Here is a 22,975-nt window from a genome sequence, read left to right on the forward strand (position 1 = left end):
GCCAAGATGCATGTAACACATTGCCTACTCTGTCATGGTTATGCTCTCACATGCCTCTATATTTCATATTTACATGAGTGCATACATGTAGGGGGAGCCTATGCTCGTTACATGTCCTTCCAAAGCTTTACTTGCTGTTCTTTACATCTTTATCTAAAGCTTTGATGTATGTTGCCATCAATTACCAAAAAGGGGGAGATTGAAAGCACAAGTGCTCCCTAGGTGGTTTTGATAATTGATGACAACATATCTCTTGTTGGACTAACATTTCTATCTAGCATGTTTCAGGTAAGTTCAACAATGGAGTGGCATGGACTAAAGGTTGTGGGAACTCCTTCAAGATGCTAAGGACAAAGGATTGGCTAAAGCTTCAAGCTCAAGACTCTTCATTTTACGTTTTAGTGATCCAAGATCACATTGAGTCCATAGGAAAAGCCAATACTATCAAGGAGGGATGAGGTGTTGCTTAATGAGCCTCTTGCTTCATGTGCTTAATGATATGCTCCAAAATCCTCAGCTACTTTCCCACTTCCACATATGACCTAAACCCTAAGCCAAACTCGGTCCTACCGATTCTTCCTATCCGGCGCCACCGAGTTTCACTTGTCATAAGCCACTGCCAAACCCTAATCATTTCGGTCTCACCGATGGGATCTCGGTCTCACCGAGATGGGCTTGCAAACTCTCTATTACCCATTGCAATATTCTCGGTCCCACCGAGATATGCAATCGGTTCCACCGAGTTTGCTTGGCCAAATCTCAGTTTCACTTATTACCCAAATCGGTCCCACCGAGTTTGAGTAATCGGTCAAACCGAGTTTTGGATTTACCCTAACCCTAGCACATCGGTCCCACCGAGTTGATCCAGTCGGTCCCACCGAAATCTCTAACGGTCACTAGGTTTACATTTTTGGTCCGACCGAGTTTATTGATTCGGTCCCACCGATATTGGAAAATTGTGTAACGGTTGGATTTTGTGTGGAGGCTATATATACCCCTCCACCTCCTTCTCATTCGATGAGAGAGCCATCAGAACACACACCATTCCAACTCATATGTTCTGAGAAAGAACCACCTACTCATGTGTTGAGACCAAGACATTCCATTCCTACCATATGAATCTTGATCTCTAGCCTTCCCAAGTTGCTTTCCACTCAAACCCTCTTTCCACCAAATCCAAATCCTATGAGAGAGAGTTGAGTGTTGGGGAGACTATCATTTGAAGCACAAGAGCAAGGAGTTCATTACCTACACACCATTTGTTACTTCTTGGAGAGTGGTGTCTCCTAGATTGGCTAGGTGTCACTTGGGAGCCTCCGACAAGATTGTGGAGTTGAACCAAGGAGTTTGTAAGGGCAAGGAGATCGCCTACTTCGTGAAGATCTACCGCTAGTGAGGCAAGTCCTGTGTGGGCGATGGCCATGGTGGGATAGACAAGGTTGCTTCTTCGTGGACCCTTTGTGGGTGGTTGCCTCTTCATGGACCCTTCATGGGTGGAGCCCTATGTGGACTCGTGCAACTGTTGCCCTTGGGTGGAGCCCTGTGTGGACTCGCGCAACCGTTACCCTTCGTGGGTTGAAGTCTCCATCAACGTGGATGTAGGATAGCACCACCTATCCGAACCACGGAAAAAACATCCGTGTCTCCAATTGTGTTTGATCTCTCCAAACCCTTCCCTTTACATTCTTGCAAGTTGCATGCTTTACATTCCATTGCTCATATACTCTTTGCATGCTTGCTTGATATGTATTGTGTGTGTTGAAATTGTGCCTAAACTCCACTTAAACCGAAAAAGCTTAAAAATTGCAACTTGAGCATTATGTGTCTAATCACCCCCCTCTAGACACATGTACTTCTAGATCCTACACCTGGCTCCTGTGCTTACCCCTACGTTCCCGATTATTCAGCTAGGTGGTAAAGGGAGCACCTCTGCGATTGTTACTGCCGGATCAGTCGGATGTGTACCTCAGACTGGGTGAAGCCGAAAGCTAGCATTCTTAAGGGAATATTCGGTCGGTGACCTAAAAGATGATCATTTCACTTATTTATTTATGCGCCCCCAGATGCTTTTTTCTGCGTCTTTTTCGCAGAATGGGCATGCACTTTAGGGCATGCCTCCCAGGGAAAGGAATCCCTAATGGAACTATTCTCCCTGGAGGATATTTCTTACTAATCATGTAATATAACATAACTAGTCGGGCACTTGTCTGTTCACACACTAATGACCCCTACGCCTGGTCTCCATGCATTCCCCGGTTCTTATATAACCGCATGAGAATTCGGACACACTCCGGACCGTCGGGTCCCGAGGCTGAAGCGAAAAGGTCGGCCATGACAAACGATCTACAATCCGGCTAGAAGGCATTATAAATGTCAATTAAATTACATAGTCATTCTGACTGATTGTATTCCTCTTCAATACCATCTAACAGGCTGTCTAATTTACAGTCCTGCTGGGAATACTTTGCGGCCAATTCTACTTGGTCGTATACTAAGCTTACAGGGATCTCCTTCCCATCGGGCCCCACAGGACCGACCTCGACCATGTGGTTGGGGTCAGCCTTTGTGTACCGCGTCTTCACCATGGCCCAAGCCTCCCTAGCGCCTTGACGGCAGGCCGATATCTTCCACAATCGGAAGCGCCGCCGTGCTCCCTTTAGCTTCTCCGCAAGCTCTCCAAGACCTTCGGGCATGGAGATGGATGGCCACAAGGCCTGGGCGACGCCTTGCATCGCCTGCCGAACTCGCTCGAGCAGTTGCGAGAGCTCGGGAAGAAGGTCACCCATAGAACCGGGCATCTCCTCTGCAGGACGACCTGTTAGCACACCTACAGACATTACTCTGTTAGTCGACTTTCCCGCCGGACCTTTTTTTTCAAAGGTTCGTTCAAGCACTTACTAAATATGCCGCGTCGAAGCCGCTGATTCTCCTTAACGGAGTCTGACAGCTGGGCACGAACATCTTTCAGGTCGACACCCAGCTTGGAGATTGTTCTTCTCCCGCCTCACCTTTGTCAGCACCTTCTCACCAACCTTCAGCTGACGTAGGAGTTGTTGCCTTTCTGGACTCAATCCGGCGCCATCTGCAAATTCATTTGTCAGATTCGCACCCATGTCGTGCTTCGCAAAATACTTATCTTTTGAAGTGTATATTACGAGAGGGGGTCTCCTTGGGCTCCCCTGCCGCGGCTAGTGCGGCCTCAAGTTGGGCTTTGCACTCTTCCAGCTCCTGGGAAAGTAGGAAATTCTTTTCTGTAAGAACCTGCATAACAAATGATCCTTAAATCAGTTATTCTAACTGTTTAAAGTCTCGGGGGCTACCGGTATATATATATATAATTACCAAAATGTTCTTACCCATATGTCTTTTACATATTGCTCCGTGGCTCTGGCTAGACCATTTTGAGCGGCCCGGAGGTACGCATCTCCCGAATTGAAGGCATCTAATGCCTCTCGGGAGAAACAAGCGTCGCGAAGAACTGTCCGGCGACGCCTGTGGTTCATGGCACTCTCCACCTCAGAGTTGGTGGCAGACAACCTGTCCACATCCTCCGTCGGAGGAGCGTCCGGTGCGCGCCTTGTGTTCGCCTCCGCCTCCGGACCAGGCTTTGGAGCCTGGCTGGTGGAGGCGCGATTGGCAGCCTCTCTGGATATAGTCCGGCGAGGTCTCTTTGTCCTGAAGAGAGCACGAGTGTTAATATGCCTTGAAGGTATAACACCTGGGATAAGGGGGCGCGCCATACCTTTGCGCTGACGCATCGGTCCGGACTACACTTCTTTTCTGCCCACGGGGCCCTGCGGCCCCTTGTTGGCTTGTCACCGCAGGTTCGGCCTCCCGTCTCAAAAACCTCCCCTGCAAAGCTCGATTGTAATCAGGAAACTGAAAACACGAGAGGACGGACCCCTATTCGGGGTATTGGGACTTCGATCTCAGTTACCTGGGAGGCCGGGATTAGCCCTAGGTAATCGTCCGTAATGGCCACCAAGGCATTGTCCTTGCTCAATTGACGGAACACTCCGTCAATCAACTCCATAGATAAGTCCGGATCCTCTTGAGAGGCCAGGTCGAGGGACCGTCCTGGGTCCTCGGGTTATGGAGGAGGGTTGTTTATTTCTTTAACAGCCTGGCGTAGTTCCTGCGTTAAAGTCGTTAGACTGAATATTTAACAATGGGAATATAAAATGGATGGGCAAGTAAACCACTTACCCAGCTTGGGGGTTTGTACATAGAGAATCCACCCTATGGGTTGACGCGGAGAAATTCCTCCTCTTCTCCCTTGTACAAAGCGGACAAGGTCTTTGTTAGGGCCGCAGCCGAATCCGGTCCCTTACGGCCGTAGCGGGTGGCGTCGTCCTCCCCATTGAAATCCCACATGGCGTGGCCTCTGTACTGTAGCGGCTGCACCCCTCGCATGATGCATGCGACCATGACCCCGATCATGGTCAGTCCGGAATGAGCTAACAGTCTTATCCGGCCCATCAGGTAACGGACGTCCTTGTCACTTTCCCTCTGAGGGCTCCGTGGACGCCAACTTAGGCGCTTCTTTAATGGAGCACTGTCGAACTCAGGGAGGCCGATCCGGACAGGATCCGGCAGCGGGACGTCCTCTATGTAAAACCATTCCGAAGGCCAGTCCTCGGACGCCTTCTTTGGGGTTCCGGATAGATATCTGGTCCCGGCGATGCGCCACACTTCGGCTCCGCCCACTTGAAATATCGACCCCTTCTGAGAACGGGGCACAAGGCAGAATAGCTCTTTCCACAGCCCGAAATGAGTCTCAACACCCAAGAACAGCTCGCAGAGGGCTACGAAGCCCGCGATATGCAATACGGAGGCAGGCGTGAGATTGTGTAGCTAGAGGCCATAGAACTCCATGAGCCCCCGGAGAAATGGATGGATTGGAAATCCGAGCCCTCTTATTAAATAAGGGAGGAGGCACATCCGCTCTCCTTTGGAGGGATTAGGGGCACTCTCCGCTTGCTCTCCGCCATTATAGATGGCAAGACTGGCTCGAACCGGGACCATATAGGCCGGGGGGAGAAATCCCTTGGTCTGGAGCGTCACTAGCTCGCTATGTGGGATGGAGCATCTCTCCTAATATCCAGGCTGAGGGCTGGAAGGGCGAAAGGAGGAGTTGCGACGGCTGGCCATGGTGGTATGGACCTTTGTCGGATGCGCTCTAATGAATACTCGCGAAGGGGAGAAGGCGTGGTTTGGATCTAAATCCTCGTCCCCTTAAATGGGCGGCTCATTTACGTGGCTAGGGGTGTGGATGTAAAAACACTCAGACTTTTCGTATTCGTTTGACACGTGGGAGACGGCCATTATTGGGCGTAGAAGCCAAGGAGCTCAACATTTACAAGAAACCGGACTTTATTCAACAGGTACACGGAATTTGGAGGAGAACCCGCCTTGCAATGCCGAAGACAATCTGCACGCCGGACTCATCATCATTGAAGCCTGGTTCGGGGGCTACTGAGGGAGTCCTGGATTAGGGGGTGTCCGGATGGCCGGACTATACCTTCAGTCGGACTCCTGGACTATGAAGATACAAGATTGAAGACTTCGTCCCGTGTCCGGAAGGGACTTTCCTTGGCGTGGAAGGCAAGCTTGGCGATACGGATATGTAGATCTCCTACCATTGTAACCGACTTTGTGTAACCCTAACCCTCTCCGGTGTCTATATAAACCAGAGGGTTTTAGTCCGTAGGACAACATACAGAACAACTATCATACCATAGGCTAGCTTCTAGGGTTTACCCTCTCCGATCTCGTGGTAGATCTACTCTTGTACTACCCATATCATCAATATTAATCAAGCAGGACGTAGGGTTTTACCTCCATCGAGAGGGCCCGAACCTGGGTAAAACTTCGTGTCCCTTGCCTCCTATTACCATCCGGCCTAGACGCACAGTTCGGGACCCCCTACCCGAGATCCGCCGGTTTTGACACCGACAGCGGCCATTCTTGTCGATCCAACTGTTCAGCACTCATGTAGCACTATGGATAGGACTCTGCATTTGGTATTTCTCTCTGAGATCCGAGTTATGCTTTCTCATGGGTGGTGAATGTTGTTGTAGCCTGTCTAGTTGTACTATTTTTTTGTGTGGATTATCATAGTTGTACTATTGTGCTAAACTCTTCTTGCTTGGTCTGTGGGTCAATATTGCTCTGTTTCCAGAGTTAATCGCAGCTACATCCTGTTTGGAAGTGCAATAGTACAACTGTATTTATGCATTGGTGGAGTGTTTAGTGTCTTTGCTCATCAAACTGTTACATTTGTATGTGTTCGTTGTATGGATGCACCCTTAAATGTCCTAAATTTTCTTTATCAAGCAACGAGCCGCGTTTTTTAACTTCATATAGAGTAGGCAATACTTGTCAATATGATGGCTTCATGGAACTAAATGTGACCCAGGCATCACTTATTTGTGAACTATAATTTTCAGTGACTTCTATATCGAATGAGCTACATTTTCTCAAAAATAGCATTCTCCAGTGGCATGAGATTCCCTTGTGAATACACTGACAATACATAGTAATAGTCCTCCTTAATCATTTCTATATAAACTAGATCATTGTCCATGATTTACCTATTCGTATTAATGTGATTGTGTAAAAAATAGAATTTTACACTTACTTGATACTCATCTATTAATTGTCTTATCAAATAAAACTGAATTTTATTTGATAAGTCAAATAAAAGGCGATTTTTGCTCGTATTTTATTTATTGTTTTCCTCTGGTTCGGCACAGTCCACAACCTCTTGCTTTTCCCGACGCAACCAGGGAGCCCCTAGCCCCGCAAGGTGTGTGCTCGAGGTCGTCGACATACCGGACAATGAGCCACCAAACTATTGCGAGTTGCGGAAACCGTGTGCCCTCCTCCTGTACCGCAAGACGGATTCCCCAGGTCACCTCGGCTCCTCTAGCATGCTTTGCTTCTGGAAGAAGATTATTACCGTACGCTACAGGCGTGTTTGGTAGAATGCCCTAATTTTTGCCCCTTGCATATGTGACTCAGTTGGGCCTGGTTCAGTGAATACAGTCTAAAAACCATGTTGCGCATATAGTCTGATATTATGCATCCTCCCCTGTGTGGCTGCGAAGAAATGCACGGACGGTGTTTGGTTGTGGGATTGTTCTAGGCAGATGCAGAGTATGTGGTGTTTAGTTAGATGCAACACATGTTGTCTAGTAACCTCCTTTCAGATTAGTGAGGTTACTAGCACACTCACAAACACGATAGAGATAAATAGGCAATGCCATTAACCCTTAAACTCGAGTCTTAAACACACAGTTAAACCCTTAAGCAGTTGCGGCAAAGTCTCAAACGATCTATGCAAAAGTCTTTGGTGCAGAGAGAACTTCCTAGGCATCCATGGCAAAGGCCTTGTCGATCGCCTTCAGGGTGTTGGGAGTCACCAGCTTGAAGGTGAAGAGGTACCCGATCCTGATCTGGTGAAAAATGGCGAAGGGGGTGCAACCCTTATCAAGCGTGAGCCTAACACTGAACATCGAGACCATCACTCTCTAGGCGTAGCCGATGTTCGTCTTGAGCATGAATTCACTAAGACGGAGGCAAAGTGCTTGGTGAACTCCAGTGGCATTTGCAAGCACTCAAGCTTGGCTGCACTCAACCTTACAGAAGTGGGTTGGGGCAACCTCCTCATGGAAATGGTTGTCGTTCTTCCGCCGCTTCGGGGCACTGCCAAGTTCCACCACCGCCTTGCCCTTCTTGTCGGCCACAGCTATCTCCTTACTCTGGGAGCTCTCCAAAGTAGTCTAGTCGATCTGCATTATGGAAAACATGAATGAAATTCAATGAAGGGAGAAATGCAACACACATATGAGCAATATCAATGAGGTATGTAGAATTGTTTGGCCACAATCACTGTAGATGTTGATCAAATATCAACATTCATTCATCCCATGCACCTACTCCAAAGCCCCTACTTATCTATCACTACACTCCACTACCTCTCCCAACCATCTATGTCTTTCTGTCTTCTAGCGTCTCCTCTTCCACAGCTCTATCTCTCTGTCTCATCACCTCTCCATCGCCATGAACCCATCGCCAACCCCTTCCCCAACGACATTGGATGGAGGGCATTCCTCCTTGGTTGCTCGCTCGGTGACTGCACCAAGTTAGCAAAGATCATGGAGGTGTGCTCTCAGTTCAAGAGCATTGACAACATGCATAAGCAGGCAAACGCTGTGGTGTTGAAGGCTACGAAGGAGAAGTTGAAGACCCTAATACCTCATCCAATCAAAGGCTAGGTCAGCTGATGTTGGTCAGAGAGCCAGATGGGGCAAGTACATGCTTGTCGTGGCTCCTCATGGCCAATCTGCCATCGCGGTGGGGCCGGACGCCATGGTTCTAGAGGACAACGAGGACAAGGAGATGGTGGATATTGAAGTGGAGCCGGAGGATGCTAGCAATGCCAAAGCGGTGTAGATGGTGGTCAGGACACCGAAGCCAGAGACTGTACACTGCCCATGGAGGTGGATGCCCACAAGCCTCAGGGCTACCGCCGCTCCAAGCGCCTCTAGGCTCACCGCGGCTAGGATGTTGGATATGCATAATTCGAGTATCAAATCAAACCCGAGAGGTATATTGGATGCCTAGTGCGTGAATCCAAGAGATATACTGGATGCCTTGCCACACCTTCTCTTCGATTGTCGTTTCTCCATTTGTGTTTGGAATGAGGTTCTCTCTTGGCGTGATCTTAATGTCAGCACTGCGCTTTGGCATCGGTATTCTCACCAACAACGTGCAACCAAGGAAGGCTTTGGCCTCTTTGCTTCACCTAGTTGGTTGGGAGATCTGGAAGGAAAGGAATGGATGCGTCTTTAGGGCCAAGGCAAGACCGGTGACGGTGATCATGTGCAACATTAAGGATGAAGTGTCTATATGGGCCCTAGCTGGGGTTAGGCACTTGAGTAATGTAATGATGCGAGAGTAGCTCAGTGTCTTTGTTCCGCCTTCGTTATTTTTGTCTCACAAACTCTTCTTCTTAATCATTGAAATTGGTAGATCTTTTGCGTTATTTCGAAGAAAAGAATCTTGGTGATGCAGAGGAAGGAAAATGGTTCAAACTTCAAACTATGTAAATTTTCGCTGCTAACCTGGGTCGTCGGCATGCATCTGTATGCTAGGCCACAGCCGAAAACTCTCCGCCTGCTCGTAGAAATTTCCCATTCTTCTCACCCATGCCTGAGGTTCTCCTATTCAGCGCATAGGTCGTGCGCGAGCGGGAACACACGCACCCCCGTGCGAACAAGTGATCCGACCCATATTTTCTCCTTTCCGGTTTTGGGAATATTCTAGAACCTTCCCAAAGCGGTTTTGCTTTTTTTCTTTCTTTTTTTCTTCTTCTTTTTTCTTTTTCCCTTTCTTTTCTTCTTTTTGTTTTCGCTTTTTCTTTTCTCATTTTCCTTTTACTTTTTAATTTTTAATTTTTGGGTTTTCCAAATTCGTGAGCATTTTTGCGAAAATCTGGGAACATTTTTTTTTCAAATCAGTGAACTTTTTCCCAATTGGAGACATTTTATGAAATTCAATTTTTGTTCATCTAATTCAAAATGTGTTCATCAGATTTTTCAAATGTTCATGAAACTTTTAAGATATATTAAACACGCTCAAAATGATCATTGAATTCAAAATATGTTTTCAAATTCAAAAAAATTTCATCATATCCAAAAATGTTCATCATATTCAAAAAATGTTCATCGCATTCGAATTTTTTTCTCAAAATTAAGATTTGTTCGTCAAATTCAAAAAAAGGTCATTGAGTTTAAATTTTGTTCATCAACATGCAGTTTTTTGAAATGACAAGCATTTTTTTAATCAATGAACGTTTTTCTGAGATTCATAAATGTTTTTTTGAACTCATGAACATTTTTTGTTTCAAAATCGTGAACATCTTATGATTTCTGGAGCATTTTTAGAAAATTCACTTTTATATGAAATGTGAAACTGTTTAAAAAATCATATTTATTTTATAAAGAATAAAAATTAAAACAGAAAAGTTCAAAAAAGGAAATAAATAAACTGGGGCGTCCAGCCCCGCTCATGGCCGGCCCAATAAGGGGGGGGGGGTGCCAGCGCCTCACGCGCCAAATAGGAGCTCCCCCGTGCCCGTGCTGGCAGAAACAACGAAATGTATAAACTAACACGATCGGACGGCTTTTCTCCAGGTGGACTAAGAAGGATTAGCGAATCCGCAGACAAAACTAATCTTCCCATCGATCAATCCGTCGGGTGGATGAGGCTCGATGATGCCCAGAACGATGCCCATCGACTACCTCTTGTTCTTGGGGGCTCAATTTTTGTTTTTGTCTCCTTGTTCTGTTATAGCAGTGTTTTTGACCTGTTCCACGCTTACGCTGTTAAATGTGCATGCCGCATATGTTACTCCTACCACATCACGAGCTTTTTTTTAGTGTTGGGAGCTGAGAAACATCAGATGGGTCTCCTGTCGCTCATCACCGGCAGGCCGGGCGCCAGCGGGTTCGGGTCGGCGTCCACGGCGGAGCAGGTCACCGACGGCGTCGACGCCTCGAACCTCACCGTCGTCATCACAGGTAACAACACACAACACACCGCTGTCGTCGTCCCGGCATGCAGTGAGGAACTTTCACCCGAAACCATCAATTTGTTGGAGTAAACTTCAAGTTCTGTCACAATCAGTCCCTTTTGTAGCATGTTCGAAGGATCCATTCAGGGCAAGGAAACTCTGAAAGAAACTCGTGTTTTATTTACAGGAGGACCTAGCGGCATCGGCCTGGAGACGTCGAGGGTCTTGGCCCTGAGAGGAGCCCATGTCATCATCGCGGCGAGGAACACGGAGGCCGCGTCGGAGGCGAAGAAGAGCATAACGGAGGCGAACCCAGCCGCCCGGGTCGACGTTCTGAAGCTCGACCTCAGCTCCCTCAAGTCCGTCAGGGCCTTCGCCGAGCAGTTCAACTCCATGAACCTCCCTCTCAACATCTTGATGTAACTAACGGAGCGCTTCATCTCGATCTTATGATACTCCATTTTCTTTTTCCATATGTAACCAAGCCGTCCAAAAACTTTGTGCTCTGCAGAAACAATGCAGGTGTGATGTTCTGTCCCTTCCAGCTCTCCGAAGATGGGGTCGAGATGCAGTTCGCAACCAATCATCTTGGTATATATTGTCTCGACACAGCGGTGGTTATCTATCTATCTTTTTTGATACTGATATTTGTCTCTCTTGTTATGATCAACCAGGTCACTTTCTGCTGACCAACCTGCTGCTTGATAACATGAAAGCCACTGCTGAGTCTACGGGCATCGAGGGCCGCATCGTGAATCTGTCATCGATCGCCCACGAACATACTTATCCGAAGGGGATTCAATTCGATACACTCAATGACAAGAAAACGTATGGGTTTCTTGTGGTTCTTTGGAATTGGAGAAGATCTTGAACTGTTACTGATGGTTTTTGCACTGGCAGATTCGACAGAAGGTCGGCCTATGGACAATCCAAGCTTGCGAACATACTACACGCTAAAGAGCTCTCTAGACGGCTCAAGGTATTCTTTTCCTCTCTCCATATTTTCGCCTATTACCTTATTTATTCAGAGGAAGATCAATACTGAATAGAGGGCTCTTACTAATTGAGAGTGTCTTAAAAAGTTTCAAACTATTCTGAACCACCATAAACTGTATGTTACTGAAACAGGAGGAAGGAGCTAACATCACGGTTAATTCCCTTCATCCTGGAGTAATCATGACCAATTTGATGAGGCACTCCTATGCTGTCATGAGTACGCTCCCCGGCCCATTTTTCTGTTCTTTTGAATGTATTTGTCAAATGTCATCAAGTTTTAGCTATGCGCCATTTTATGGCAAGTGCCTTTATGGCTCCACGGCGTTATCAATTTCCTATTTAACTTGCAGAGGCAATTCAAGTTGCCACCTGCTTGATCTGGAAGAATGTACCCCAGGTTCTCCTCTACTCTTGCCTTCAAGTAACGAATATTTCGTTGTGTAGTTTCTTCTGAATTTAACCTTGTCTAATAGAGGATGCCTTGCGGTTTCATTTCCAGGGAGCAGCAACTACCTGCTATGTAGGGCTCAGCCATCAGCTGAAGGGAATCACAGGCAAATACTTTGCTGACTGCAACGAGGAGAAGACGAGCAAATTGGGAGAGAGCGACGTCTTGGCGAAGCAACTCTGGGAGTTCAGCGAAGAGCTGGTCAAGTCTGCGAGTCAGATCTAAAAGCAGGCGAGAGAAAGGCGTAGTAGGAACCTACCGCATGCATGGTGAACCAGTGTCGTTCATTAACAAATTTTCGTGCTTGTTGTTTGGATCGTGACCTAAGAGGCTAAGACCAATATGCACCCTGGTTAAATTTCTCTAATGTATCTGCCGATCTGTTCCGGATTGGGTCAATGGGACTGGTATATGTCATCCTAGTTTCAGATTTCTGTTGCCTGAAATATCACCCAAGTTTCAGAGATATTTTGGTGTTGCCTAATACTTTATCGTCCTAGAGTGATTTCGGGACTGATGGAGTCCCCGGTGCGGGCACGTCCTGATTAGGGTCATTATGAGCTTCGGGTCTCTGGCAGGCAGCCAGATGGATGCTATTGCTCTGCTGATGCTCCCCGTGCTTATCGTGCCGGCCCCTGGATCGAATCGCCAGCATAGACGATACCGATCTAATATCAAACATGTATCGTCCAATCGCAATAATCTAGAATTAACATAAGTCTTACAAACCACTATCAGAGGTTAGCCAAATGAATAATCTCACAAACTCAAAGAATTCACAACAATGAAAACATAAGCAAATCCTAATGAAGTAGTTTTTGGTAGAGCTCCATCTACGTCACGAGGAACCATGTTGAGTGGATGCACGTAGCCGTACGTAAGTCACTCCTCGAAGAGTCACCTGCAACATGATATGTTGCAGCCACTAGACATCTATAGATTTAATGTATGGGCAGGTTCCACAAGAATTATAACAGTCATATCTCACCTACATGCTTTTCAAGTAAGTGAAAATTTGGCTTAGTTTGCGTAAAGCGATAGTTTTATACAATCTTCATATATAAGTGGATCTACTCTATACATAGGACACACTACATCTCACAACAATCCGCAGTATACTTGGGTCCACGGCATCTCACAACAACCCTAGACCTTTAGCCCACTAGTTTGACCAATAGCATCACATCATTAGTGTCATCAAGCAGAGACCTATCCCGGCCCATTGTTCAACCCACCAAGTTTTTTTATTGAAGAGATGATGATGGGATCTTCCAGAGAGTTTTCAGCCATGTTGCTCAAAGTTGTCCATGACTGAGGACACGACTAATCATGATCAGTTTGCACACTCTCCAGAGGTTTGTGTACTTTACCCGCAAGACCAAGTCGCGCCCTTCTGCTACTAAACTCAACTGTAGAGTAGTCACAGGACGAGACTTTTGTGAAGCAGTTGCTTGCTCCAGCAGGTAGACCCACTCCAACCTACGCACCTACATTTGCCGGTCTACCTGGGATGGTTCCCATAACTTACTTGGTCAAGACAGAGCCATATGACTCATGATTACACATGGAAGCTACTTAACTTAAAACTCAAACAGTCCCTTTGAACCTGCGCGGCAGGCCCCACCCAAATCACACCCTAATGACCCAATCAAAGCCAATCCACCTAGATGATTGATTAGTTAGGTTGTCATTAGGTAGCCAACCAATTTACAGTAACATGTCTTCTAGTGTGATTCCAACCCCATTATATCATAGCAAGCTAATCATTGTCTACATGTTGTTTACAAGGAACAGGGTAATGGAACCTAAGGTTTTGCTACTAGGTATCCATACAATGTCATAGCTTAAGCCTGAACTCACATACCTATCGTGGCATACTACAATACATAATCAAAGTAGGGGAGTCATAATCAAAGTGAAACTTGCCTTGGTTATTGATGTCACTTGTGCACTGCTCACACTCACAGGGGTTGCACTCCTTGCAATCTAAAAGTTGAACAAACACATACAACATACATAAAAACGTAATCCATTCAAAAGGGAATGCTTGCATGAATGACAAATAAGAACCAAGCACACACACACTAGCAAAGTAGTTTGGCTTAGGATAGGATTTGGTTCTTCTCCATTTGGTTCAACATCCTAGGGTGTATGTGTTAGGGTTTTGGTTAAAATGATTTTCATTCATAACTTGACTTAGTTTTGTTTCATTCAAAATTTGTTTCTAAGATTGAATTTTGGTTTTCAAAATGATTCATACTTCAACTTGGTTGTGTATCAAATTGGATTTCATATTGAAATTTGAAAATAGTTTAAATATAAAATTCAAGTTTGAATTTGAATTGGATTCAAATAGTTCAAGTCAGGTTTAGATCATTCAAAGTTTGATTTGAAATTAAATTTGAAGTTGAAATAGTATTCAAACTTTTTTGAATTGTTTTGAATTTGAATTTGAATTAAACTTGAATTAAGTCTTTAAAAGGCTCGGTTCAATTCAATTTAGTTCATAGTTGGTCCATGAATTCATTTCCAAAGCTTTCCATTTAATTTGAATTATTCAATTGGTTCATAAGTCCCATTTTAGTTTGAATTAAATCCAAATTAGGTTTGAATTTGATATGGTCAATATGTTCAAAAAATGCATTCCTAAAGTTTAGCTCAAAGTTCTGGAATTAAAGTGCAAACATTATTATTATTAATTCCATGGTTTGAAAGTTATAAACTATTTAAGTTTCAATTTATTTGAATTAAGGTTTCTATTGAAATTTATTTTAATTTTAATTTTACCTTGTTCGAATTTGAATCCTAGTGAGTTCCTTTGAAGGTTCAAGTAATTAGGATCATTTTGCAAAAAGAACCAGACGAATTGAATTATAGTTTGCATTTTAGACCCTATATAGGTAAAAAGAGACTCTATTTTAAATTCATTTTAACTATTTAAAATTGAATATTTTTTTCTCCTGGTTGAATGTTTTTCTCTATAATTTGCAAAAAGTTTCACGTCAATTGGATTAGCAGAATAAAAGTTGTGATATTTTTAGTGCACATGAGCTTTTTGTAAAAGTTACAGAGCCTAATACCTAGTCGAATTCTTTTCATTTTAAGTAGAGACATGTGGTGCTCTCTGATTGGCTGCTACCGCTTTGACCTAGAATAAAAACGTGAACATTGGATTGTATGATCAGCGAACAACTCAGATCAAAACGTACCGCTTCAGTTAAGGCTGGTCATAATGGGGAGGAACTTAGGAGTCACATCACATACTCCAATACAACTTTGCTTATGTGGCACATATTTAATGAAGAAAGAGGTGCTTGTGGTAACTAGCTAAGTTACCGGAACATCACACACTCCAAGAAACAATGAGTCTATAACCTAATAAATACATCGTTGCATGACACTACATAGATGTTCCTACCCATTATGGAGGTAGTAACATAGTCTAGGGAAGTGTGTAAGTTACTAGGTTATGTTCTTGTCCATTGTGACCAGCCTAAGTGAACTGACATAAGACGTTGGTTCCAGATCTAATAGGCGAGAACAGAAGGCAATGCTCATTGGGCGGCTAGGCCACCGAAGATGGGGAACATCGGCGGCGGTGGTGCTCGGGTTCGACGGTTGCAGCGTTAAGCAAAATATGATTCTCTTTTTTATGGTAAAACGTGTCTCATTCATATCACAAATATTAAAATACAGTTCAGGTACAGATCGACGTGACAAAACTGAAAAGACAGCAGAACGTCTCTGAGCTTGACACCAACGTCCGTCGCCTGTCTCCAGCACCTCCACAGCAACCGTCAAGGAAAAAATAACAGATCACCTCCTCATCTGAGCTCGACGCGGCTCCATCGCTGATATGCAGCTTTACGGGCCTTCAAGATGGCTCGCTAGAAATGATGTCCTTGCCGTTGAACAAATGAGCCCGGGGCAAAATTCCGGACACACCATCTAACCCTAGATCTGGCACCCCCACCACGGCTAAGATGCCGAAGAAGGAAAGCATACCTGCTATCCATCAACCATGAATCCAACACATGTTCCGTCTTTCAGATGTCATCAGTGCAGACCATAATCTGCATTCGCTCCTGAACTACTTCCCAAGCTCCACGCAGACGTTGGAGCAAACGCCGACGCAACGGCGGAGTCAAAGGTCACATGTGCACCAGAGGATGTCGCCGCTGCCATGACATCCCAACTTGAACAGACTGGTTCTCAAATCCATCGCTAACCGTAGAGACGGTCGTCTCGCCAGAGAAGAATCTGGAGCTTCTTTATTCAACATCGTTGTCGTCGTTGCTGAAGCCAAGACGTCGAACAATACAAAAACCTAAGCTACTAGGGCTCTATAACTAAAACTTAAACGATCCGCACGCGCGGGATCCGGCGACCCCCTCACCACCGACGACCAAGAGGTCACCGCCGAAGGGGAGCCGCCAGAAGGGTTGGCTCTCTTGGCTTCGATGGCTAGGGTTGGCAGGCTATAATTAATCAGATCCATCCTTTGATGAACGTATGTCATGTGGAGGTTTGTTCTTGGCTGTGTGTATTTTGAATGTCTTCAAATATCTTGTTGGTGTAGAGGCTATGTGTATCTGGTATCCTCGCAATATTAATATATTCACCTTGTCAAAAAAAAGTCGTGTGAAGGTCTGTCCACGTGTATGCATCCTGTGGCGTACCATACGAAAATTCAAAATTTCGAGAACCAGAGCGGGCGGGCGAAAGCAGCCGCCCTCCCGAGCTGCCAAAGGGTGGGCCCCACATCGTCCGCAGTCACACATCGGATACCGCGCTCGCGCCGCCTTCCTCCTCCAATCGCTCGGCGGCCACTTTCCCCGCCTCGCCGAGCCTGTTCGTCCGCTTCCCAGCTCGCCGCGCTCCCCTCCCGGCGCTCAAACCCGAAGCCCACGGGCTGCCGTGGCGGCATCGCGCTCCTCGGCGGATGGGCCCGCCGCCGCGCGACGTGGTGGTGATCAGCTCCGACGAGGACGAGGGCTCCCGGAGGTCGTCTGTCTCGCCCGGCTCCCTCGGACGGGTCGCGTTGCTCGGGGAATCGCTGCCGCCGGTGCCAGTGCCGCGGAGGAAGAAGGGCAAGTCCCGCGGCGTTCGCGCCAGAAAGGACAACGACGACGAGGAGGAGGACGACGACTGCGTGATCCTGGACGGCGACCCTGACGGGCCGGCTGTGGTTGTGGGCGCCAAGGGGAGGGGCGCGGGGGACGGCGCGTCAGACGAGGTGGAGATCGTCGCGGTCAAAGGCAAGGTACAGATTGGTTTGTTCCCTTCCGCTTTGATCCGCGCAATTTTTGCGCATTTCACTGAAGCAGTGCGAAACCTTGTTACGCTGCCTGGAGTCCGTGCCTAGAGATGAGCAGACCACTGATTTCATCAGAAATTTCGTTTCGAATCGAACTGTGGCTCAGCGAGCATATGTTCTAATTTAAGTATGTATTGCACGTTCACTGCTTCAGAACATACTTTTCCCGAAAGACTTTCATTGTTCAGCCTGTAACATGGAGGTGGTCTGCTGAAGTATCTGTCCCTGTTATTCACCCTTACTGTCGATGAGCATCTTCAGTTTTACTGCATTTTGCCTGTGGACTGTGTTGGCATTCTAAATCGCAGCTACTACAACATGCCATCCTTCTGCAGATAGCGTGCAAGGATTTCCCTCACCCGCGGCATTTATGTTCTGAATTGCCCTTTAGCACCACTCCTCACCCAAAGCATTGTAAAATGGTAAGTCACAAGCATTGTCACCCCCTGTCCCTGATTCTGTTGGTAATATGATTACAGTAGCAGAGTTGACAGCATAGCTTTTGTAATGCGGCCCCGTTGCTGTTCTTTTTCTTTTCAAATGCAGTGCTACTGTTATGTGTGTGATGCTCCAGCTCCATGCAAGAGTTGGGGCAAAGGGCTCTTGAATGGTGATCATTGTCATGCCACCGACAAGGACACAAAGTGGGAAACACTGAGGCAATCATTCAAGCGCAACTTTGAGCTGGGCAAGGAGGCCACTGTGTCCGCTGGGAACCTACCCTATGGCTTTGACACCGAGCGCCTTCGCCAGCTCTTCAGGTATGCCCGAACTCTCACGTTCTCATAGGTGAGCCTTCTTAGTTCTCACAGGCGTTTGGATTGATCGTTATACTCATCAATTGTTGAGCATGCAGTTGTAACTTCTTGATAAACCCTGAAATAATTTAAATATGTTTCTTATCAAGACTGATTGCATTGCTTCCTGGCCTTATCTAGTAGGCTATTCATGCAGTGCGCGGTTCTGTTTCGTCGGTGTTCCTTTGTATGGGTTTTCTCTATGTGCTAAAACACAGTGTCTTACTTTGCTGATGTGCAGATCATTTACGACAAGGGAACAGGCAAGAGTTGTGGACAGGGGAACTGGTTTTGACATCGATCGCCTTGGCCAGCTCTTCAGGTACGCCCGAACTCTCACGTTCTCATAGGTGAGCCTTCTTAGTTCTAACAGGTGGCTGGATTGATCGTTATACTCATTAATTGTTGAGCATGCAGTTGTAACTTCTTGATAAACCCTGAAATAATTTAAATATGTTTGTTATCAAGACTGGTTGTATTGCTTCCTCGCCTTATCTAGGCTATTCATGCAGTGCGCAGTTCTGTTTCATCGGTGCTCTTTGTATGGGTTTTCTCTATGCTCTAAAACAGTGTCTACTTTGGTGATGTACAGATCATTTACGACAAGGGAACAGGCAAGAGTTGTGGACAGGGAAACTGGCTGAGTATGCTGTGCAGAATTTCCATCTGTGTGTGAGTATATTTCATAAATGATAACTTGATATGACAAATGTCCTTAATTAAGTTTAGAAGGGACTTGTTATCCTATGATCATGTCTTAGCAGTGCAGCTAATGTGCTCATAGTTAAAGCACTATGGTTGCAGTATGGTTGGAATGTCTTCCCCCAGTTTGCATTTGCATACGTTTCATGTATATGTAACACGGAGTATGTTCCTTTGGTAATATGATGCAGTACTTGTTTCTGGTTTGCATGCAAAGTTAATCTTTTTCATGACTGTGCTCTTAGTTTCTGATTTAGGGAACATCTAAATCTGAACACAAGCCAACCTAATTGCCCTCGCCGTTCTTCTAATTTGTTTATACTAGGGTGTTCCTTGACCTTTTAGCTGTTATTACTTCTTGAGGTCAGTATCATGTGCAATTTGTGCACCTCGGTTTACCGAGACAATCGGCGCCACAGCTGTTCTGTCAGTTGCCAAGTATATGATGGCACGCTTTCTTGTAAATATTCTTCTCTCTTCTATAAAGCTAAGGTATGCCTTTGGCGTACTCTCGAAAAAAAGTTTGAGGTTTGCAGGCTTGGAAGGGACGCAAACTGCGAGTTTGAGTTGGAAGATAGGAATGAACACGGTGAGGGTTTTAGGTGTTGGGTTTTGCAGGTTTTGCTAGGAACATCATTAGTTTTCTTGCCATGCTTCTCTCTCTTTCTAATGTTTACTACCTCCGTAGCTGATAGTGTCATAATTATTTTACAGATTTATCATGATTTTATTTTCATAAATCCTACTCCCTCCGTCCCAAAATAAGTGTCTTAACTAGCTTTAGTACGCACGTACTAAAGCTAGTTAAGACACTTATTTTGGGACGGAGGGAGTATAAGTTTTCATCAACATCTGATGTCCAACAAAATAGCCGTTAAGTTTGTCGTGGAAACATCTCACGATCCTGTAAATGCTTACCATCTTTAGAGATTATATTTCAGGCATAAAACGTCGTGTACTAGGAACGGAACAGAAGGATTTTGCATCACAATTTGGTCTCAGGATCACTAAACAAAAACTGAACATACACATCCAGACATGCAATCTCCTATTCTTCACTAGACGACTTGCTTTGTTGCTCTCCTGCTGCCGCATCTGGTGGCGTCTTCCGTCGTCTCATCGTCGCTGGCCTTGTGAATCACCAAGCATGGGCCGCCGTCCCGCTGGAACGCCCATATCTGGATCTCATCCATCGCTTCCATGCCACTCGTGTTGATGAAACTCCCGTGGTCTCCGAATTTCAGCACCGTCCTGCCGCTAGAATCCCACCGTGTCAGCTGACCATCCATCCGGTCGCCGGCGCGGTTGACGTAGACCGGCACGACGAGCCCGCCGGGCTTCTTCCCCCGCGCCCTGCGGCACGCCTGCGGTTCCGTCCTCTCCCGGGGGTTTTCCAGCTTGGCGGCGCGGCGCTGCTCGTCGGAGAGGAGCCGGAGGAGGCGGCCGACGGCATGGCCGTGCGGCATGGACAAGCGGCCCTGCTGCAGATCGAGGTCCGTCCGCTGGACGCGCTTCTCGGCGATGAAGTGGAGCGGGTGGTCGGGCTGGAGGCCCAGCTTTTCGCGTATCCAGCCCGGCTCCGCCGGCCCGGGTTGGTGTCCAGCGGCCGGCGGCGGAACGGCGTCAGCGGGCTCACCGGAGAAGGGTGCCGCCGCGGCGCTGCTTGAGGCGGGCTCCAGCGCGGACGCCACGTCGTTCGTTGTGATCTCCGTGGGTTTGGCTTCAGCGTCGCCGCCGGCGGTTTCCGATGGCGATGTCGAGCAATATCGCTCCATGGTCGTTCGTAGGTGCAATGTCGATCGTTATCGTCTGTTGATTCAGCAAGTTGAGTCCTCCTGGCGTGAGAATATATATAGTACCGGAACGGGTGGATGATGGACATGCATTTGGACCCGAATCAGGATTCCGCTTTCAAGTGTCCGTCTCTGATTCGTGTCCAAAGTGTTCGTGCGATGATGATGGCGGTAATCCGAGCTGGAGTAGTAAACAAACTACTCGCGGCGAGCGGCGATGACCATTATTTATATTTTGGACCACAACTTTTTTTTTTGACCATGGCAAACTTATTGCTTAGACCATGACAAATTTGTTTTGTACACACCAAGATTTTTTTTGAGAATGAACCAAGAAAACTTTTATCACATACACCATATAAATTCTGTTTTGTAAATAAAATGAAACATATAAAATTTGTTGAACAATTTTTTTGTATACCATGGCTAATTACGTGAACATCATATGTCAACTTTCTTTCCAGAGGGCTGGGTGAAGGTCAACTCGGACGGTGCATTCTCACAAAACCGAGACAAAGGTGGGACAGGGGTTGTGCTAAAGGATCGGAATGACGCTTTCAGAGCTAAAAATTGGTACATGTATGGGCCTGCTACAAAAGGTTACAGGCCTTTCCTTAAATAATCTCCACCGCCCCATGATTTTCATCAGGGTGGGGCCCTTCCCTCCACCTTAATCCAATTAAAATCTGCCAGATCAACATCAGCCTGTAAACATTACTAGCAAAAAATGCCCGTGCGTTGCAACGGAAGAAAAATTTATCACATGTGTTTTCTAATTACCCTGAAAAATAAATATATTTTCAAACAAAATTTGTTTTACTCGTAGTTAATTTGCAAGCCAATGTCATATCTTCAATTCTGATCCAACATGTGATAGACAGGAACTATCAAGAAATTCTCAGGGGCATGTGTAACTAAAAAGATGAACAAAACCGAAAGGAATTATAGCTTTGCTTGTCTCTTTTCTCATTGTGCACTTGCCTGTCAGATAAAAATGATATGTTAATAACAACATTTTTTTGACGTTAATAACAACATATTAAAGTATGCATTATCTAAAGACTCATAGGGCCTGAAAATAGAAAGTAACAACATATTAAAGCATTCACTATCTACAAACCCCAAAACTGAACAACATTCGTACCATGGTAGCTTGAAGCCCTCAACATTAAGAATAAATCAGATAAGCAAATAAAAAATCACATGGACTATTACAATTCACCCTCATTACTGCTCGCATTTCATTCTCAAGGGGTGTAAGTTGTGCAGCAAAAGTCTAGTGATATTCTCAACTGTGCTGGAAAAATAAGATGAGAAGGTTCCGTGCAACATCCTTTACATGTGCACTATATCATGAAATTGTAAAGATAAACTGAGTAAAATTATGTTGAAATCTGAAGCACTTGCAAGAATGCCGATATAGTGACAAGGATAGTTGGCACGTCATAAACTCATCATGATCAAATAAACATTATGGTGGGCTTGCATTCTCACCAACAATCAATGGCATCTTGACTGAGCTCCGAGCTAAACGTCTGGGAGTAGAATCATAATCTCCCAAAGTTGTCGTTAATTTCAAAGATATCTTGGCACCCGTTGAGAAAATTTTGCCATCTTGAAACAACCGTGAACTAAAAAAAATGCATCCTAAAGACAACATGAGCAAGATCAAGTATACCAACTCCCTTAGGGAGAACCAAAATAATTACGAAAAATTATCAATACCTGTGGAGGTAAATTCATCGACGAACATGTGAGTTCTTGAGTGCACTATCATCAAAATACACATCCATATCAAGTTCTCCTATGAACTGAACCACCGGTTGTTTTCAGAAAAAGCAGCCAGAAAAAAAGAACGGACATAGATCGTTTTGGTGTAATCACCCATGATTTTGACAAATATAGAACCGCGGCCATAGATCACTTTGATGTCTCGCATGCATGTGTTGCACCGTGGCTTAGCTAGCTTTGCAGCGAATCAATCAATCCATCGCTGTGTACTGCGGCGTCTTGCCGGAAGATTGATTGTCTCGGTAAGTAATCGATCCAGCTCCGAAGTTCTCAGTACGCGCGTCACCGTCGCCGTAAGCTTGTTGCGTGTATGTGGACAGGGCCAACATGCATCGATCACACAGGCGTCGTTCCATGGCGCCCACGGGCTTCCGCGACCTGCCGATGGAGGCCCTGGAACAGACGCGCGGCGCACCGGCCCCCTCGACAATGTCGCCCTGCTCCGCCGTTTGTGCACCGTGGCGCCGCACGCTCAAGGCCACTCCTCCGCCTAATCAAACTGCCGAACCAGCCACACCACGTGTACGTGGAGCGTTGCTGCGAGTGCCCGCT

The 22,975-nt window shown here is 46.1% G+C and overlaps 2 protein-coding genes across 4 annotated transcripts; both read left to right on the plus strand.

The window, feature by feature from the left end:
- The first annotated feature begins 8,483 nt into the window (after positions 1 to 8,483).
- LOC123107316 (short-chain dehydrogenase TIC 32 B, chloroplastic-like) lies at positions 8,484 to 12,255 on the plus strand. 3 transcript variants are annotated; one of them, XM_044529301.1, is made up of 9 exons: positions 8,484 to 8,503; positions 10,375 to 10,586; positions 10,767 to 10,998; positions 11,091 to 11,170; positions 11,254 to 11,407; positions 11,480 to 11,558; positions 11,708 to 11,792; positions 11,926 to 11,972; positions 12,075 to 12,255. In XM_044529301.1, the coding sequence occupies exons 1-9, from the start codon at positions 8,499 to 8,501 to the stop codon at positions 12,246 to 12,248; spliced, it is 1,068 nt and encodes a 355-aa protein (XP_044385236.1). In that variant the 5' UTR covers positions 8,484 to 8,498; the 3' UTR covers positions 12,249 to 12,255. The 3 variants fall into 3 exon arrangements, with proteins under 3 accessions (XP_044385236.1, XP_044385233.1, XP_044385234.1); XM_044529298.1 differs by lacking the exon at positions 8,484 to 8,503 and having other exon boundaries at positions 10,351 to 10,586; positions 11,254 to 11,413; positions 11,492 to 11,558; XM_044529299.1 differs by lacking the exon at positions 8,484 to 8,503 and having other exon boundaries at positions 10,351 to 10,586; positions 11,938 to 11,972.
- Positions 12,256 to 16,714: 4,459 nt separating this feature from the next.
- Positions 16,715 to 19,043, plus strand: LOC123107317 (uncharacterized). Its single transcript, XM_044529302.1, has 5 exons — positions 16,715 to 17,286; positions 17,676 to 17,762; positions 17,887 to 18,101; positions 18,379 to 18,459; positions 18,730 to 19,043. Exons 1-5 carry the CDS (start codon positions 16,966 to 16,968, stop codon positions 18,779 to 18,781), a joined length of 756 nt encoding a protein of 251 aa, XP_044385237.1. The 5' UTR covers positions 16,715 to 16,965; the 3' UTR covers positions 18,782 to 19,043.
- Positions 19,044 to 22,975: the final 3,932 nt, after the last annotated feature.

The sequence above is a fragment of the Triticum aestivum genome, chromosome 5A, assembly GCF_018294505.1.
Source record: "Triticum aestivum cultivar Chinese Spring chromosome 5A, IWGSC CS RefSeq v2.1, whole genome shotgun sequence".
In the NCBI taxonomy this organism is placed as follows: domain Eukaryota; kingdom Viridiplantae; phylum Streptophyta; class Magnoliopsida; order Poales; family Poaceae; genus Triticum; species Triticum aestivum.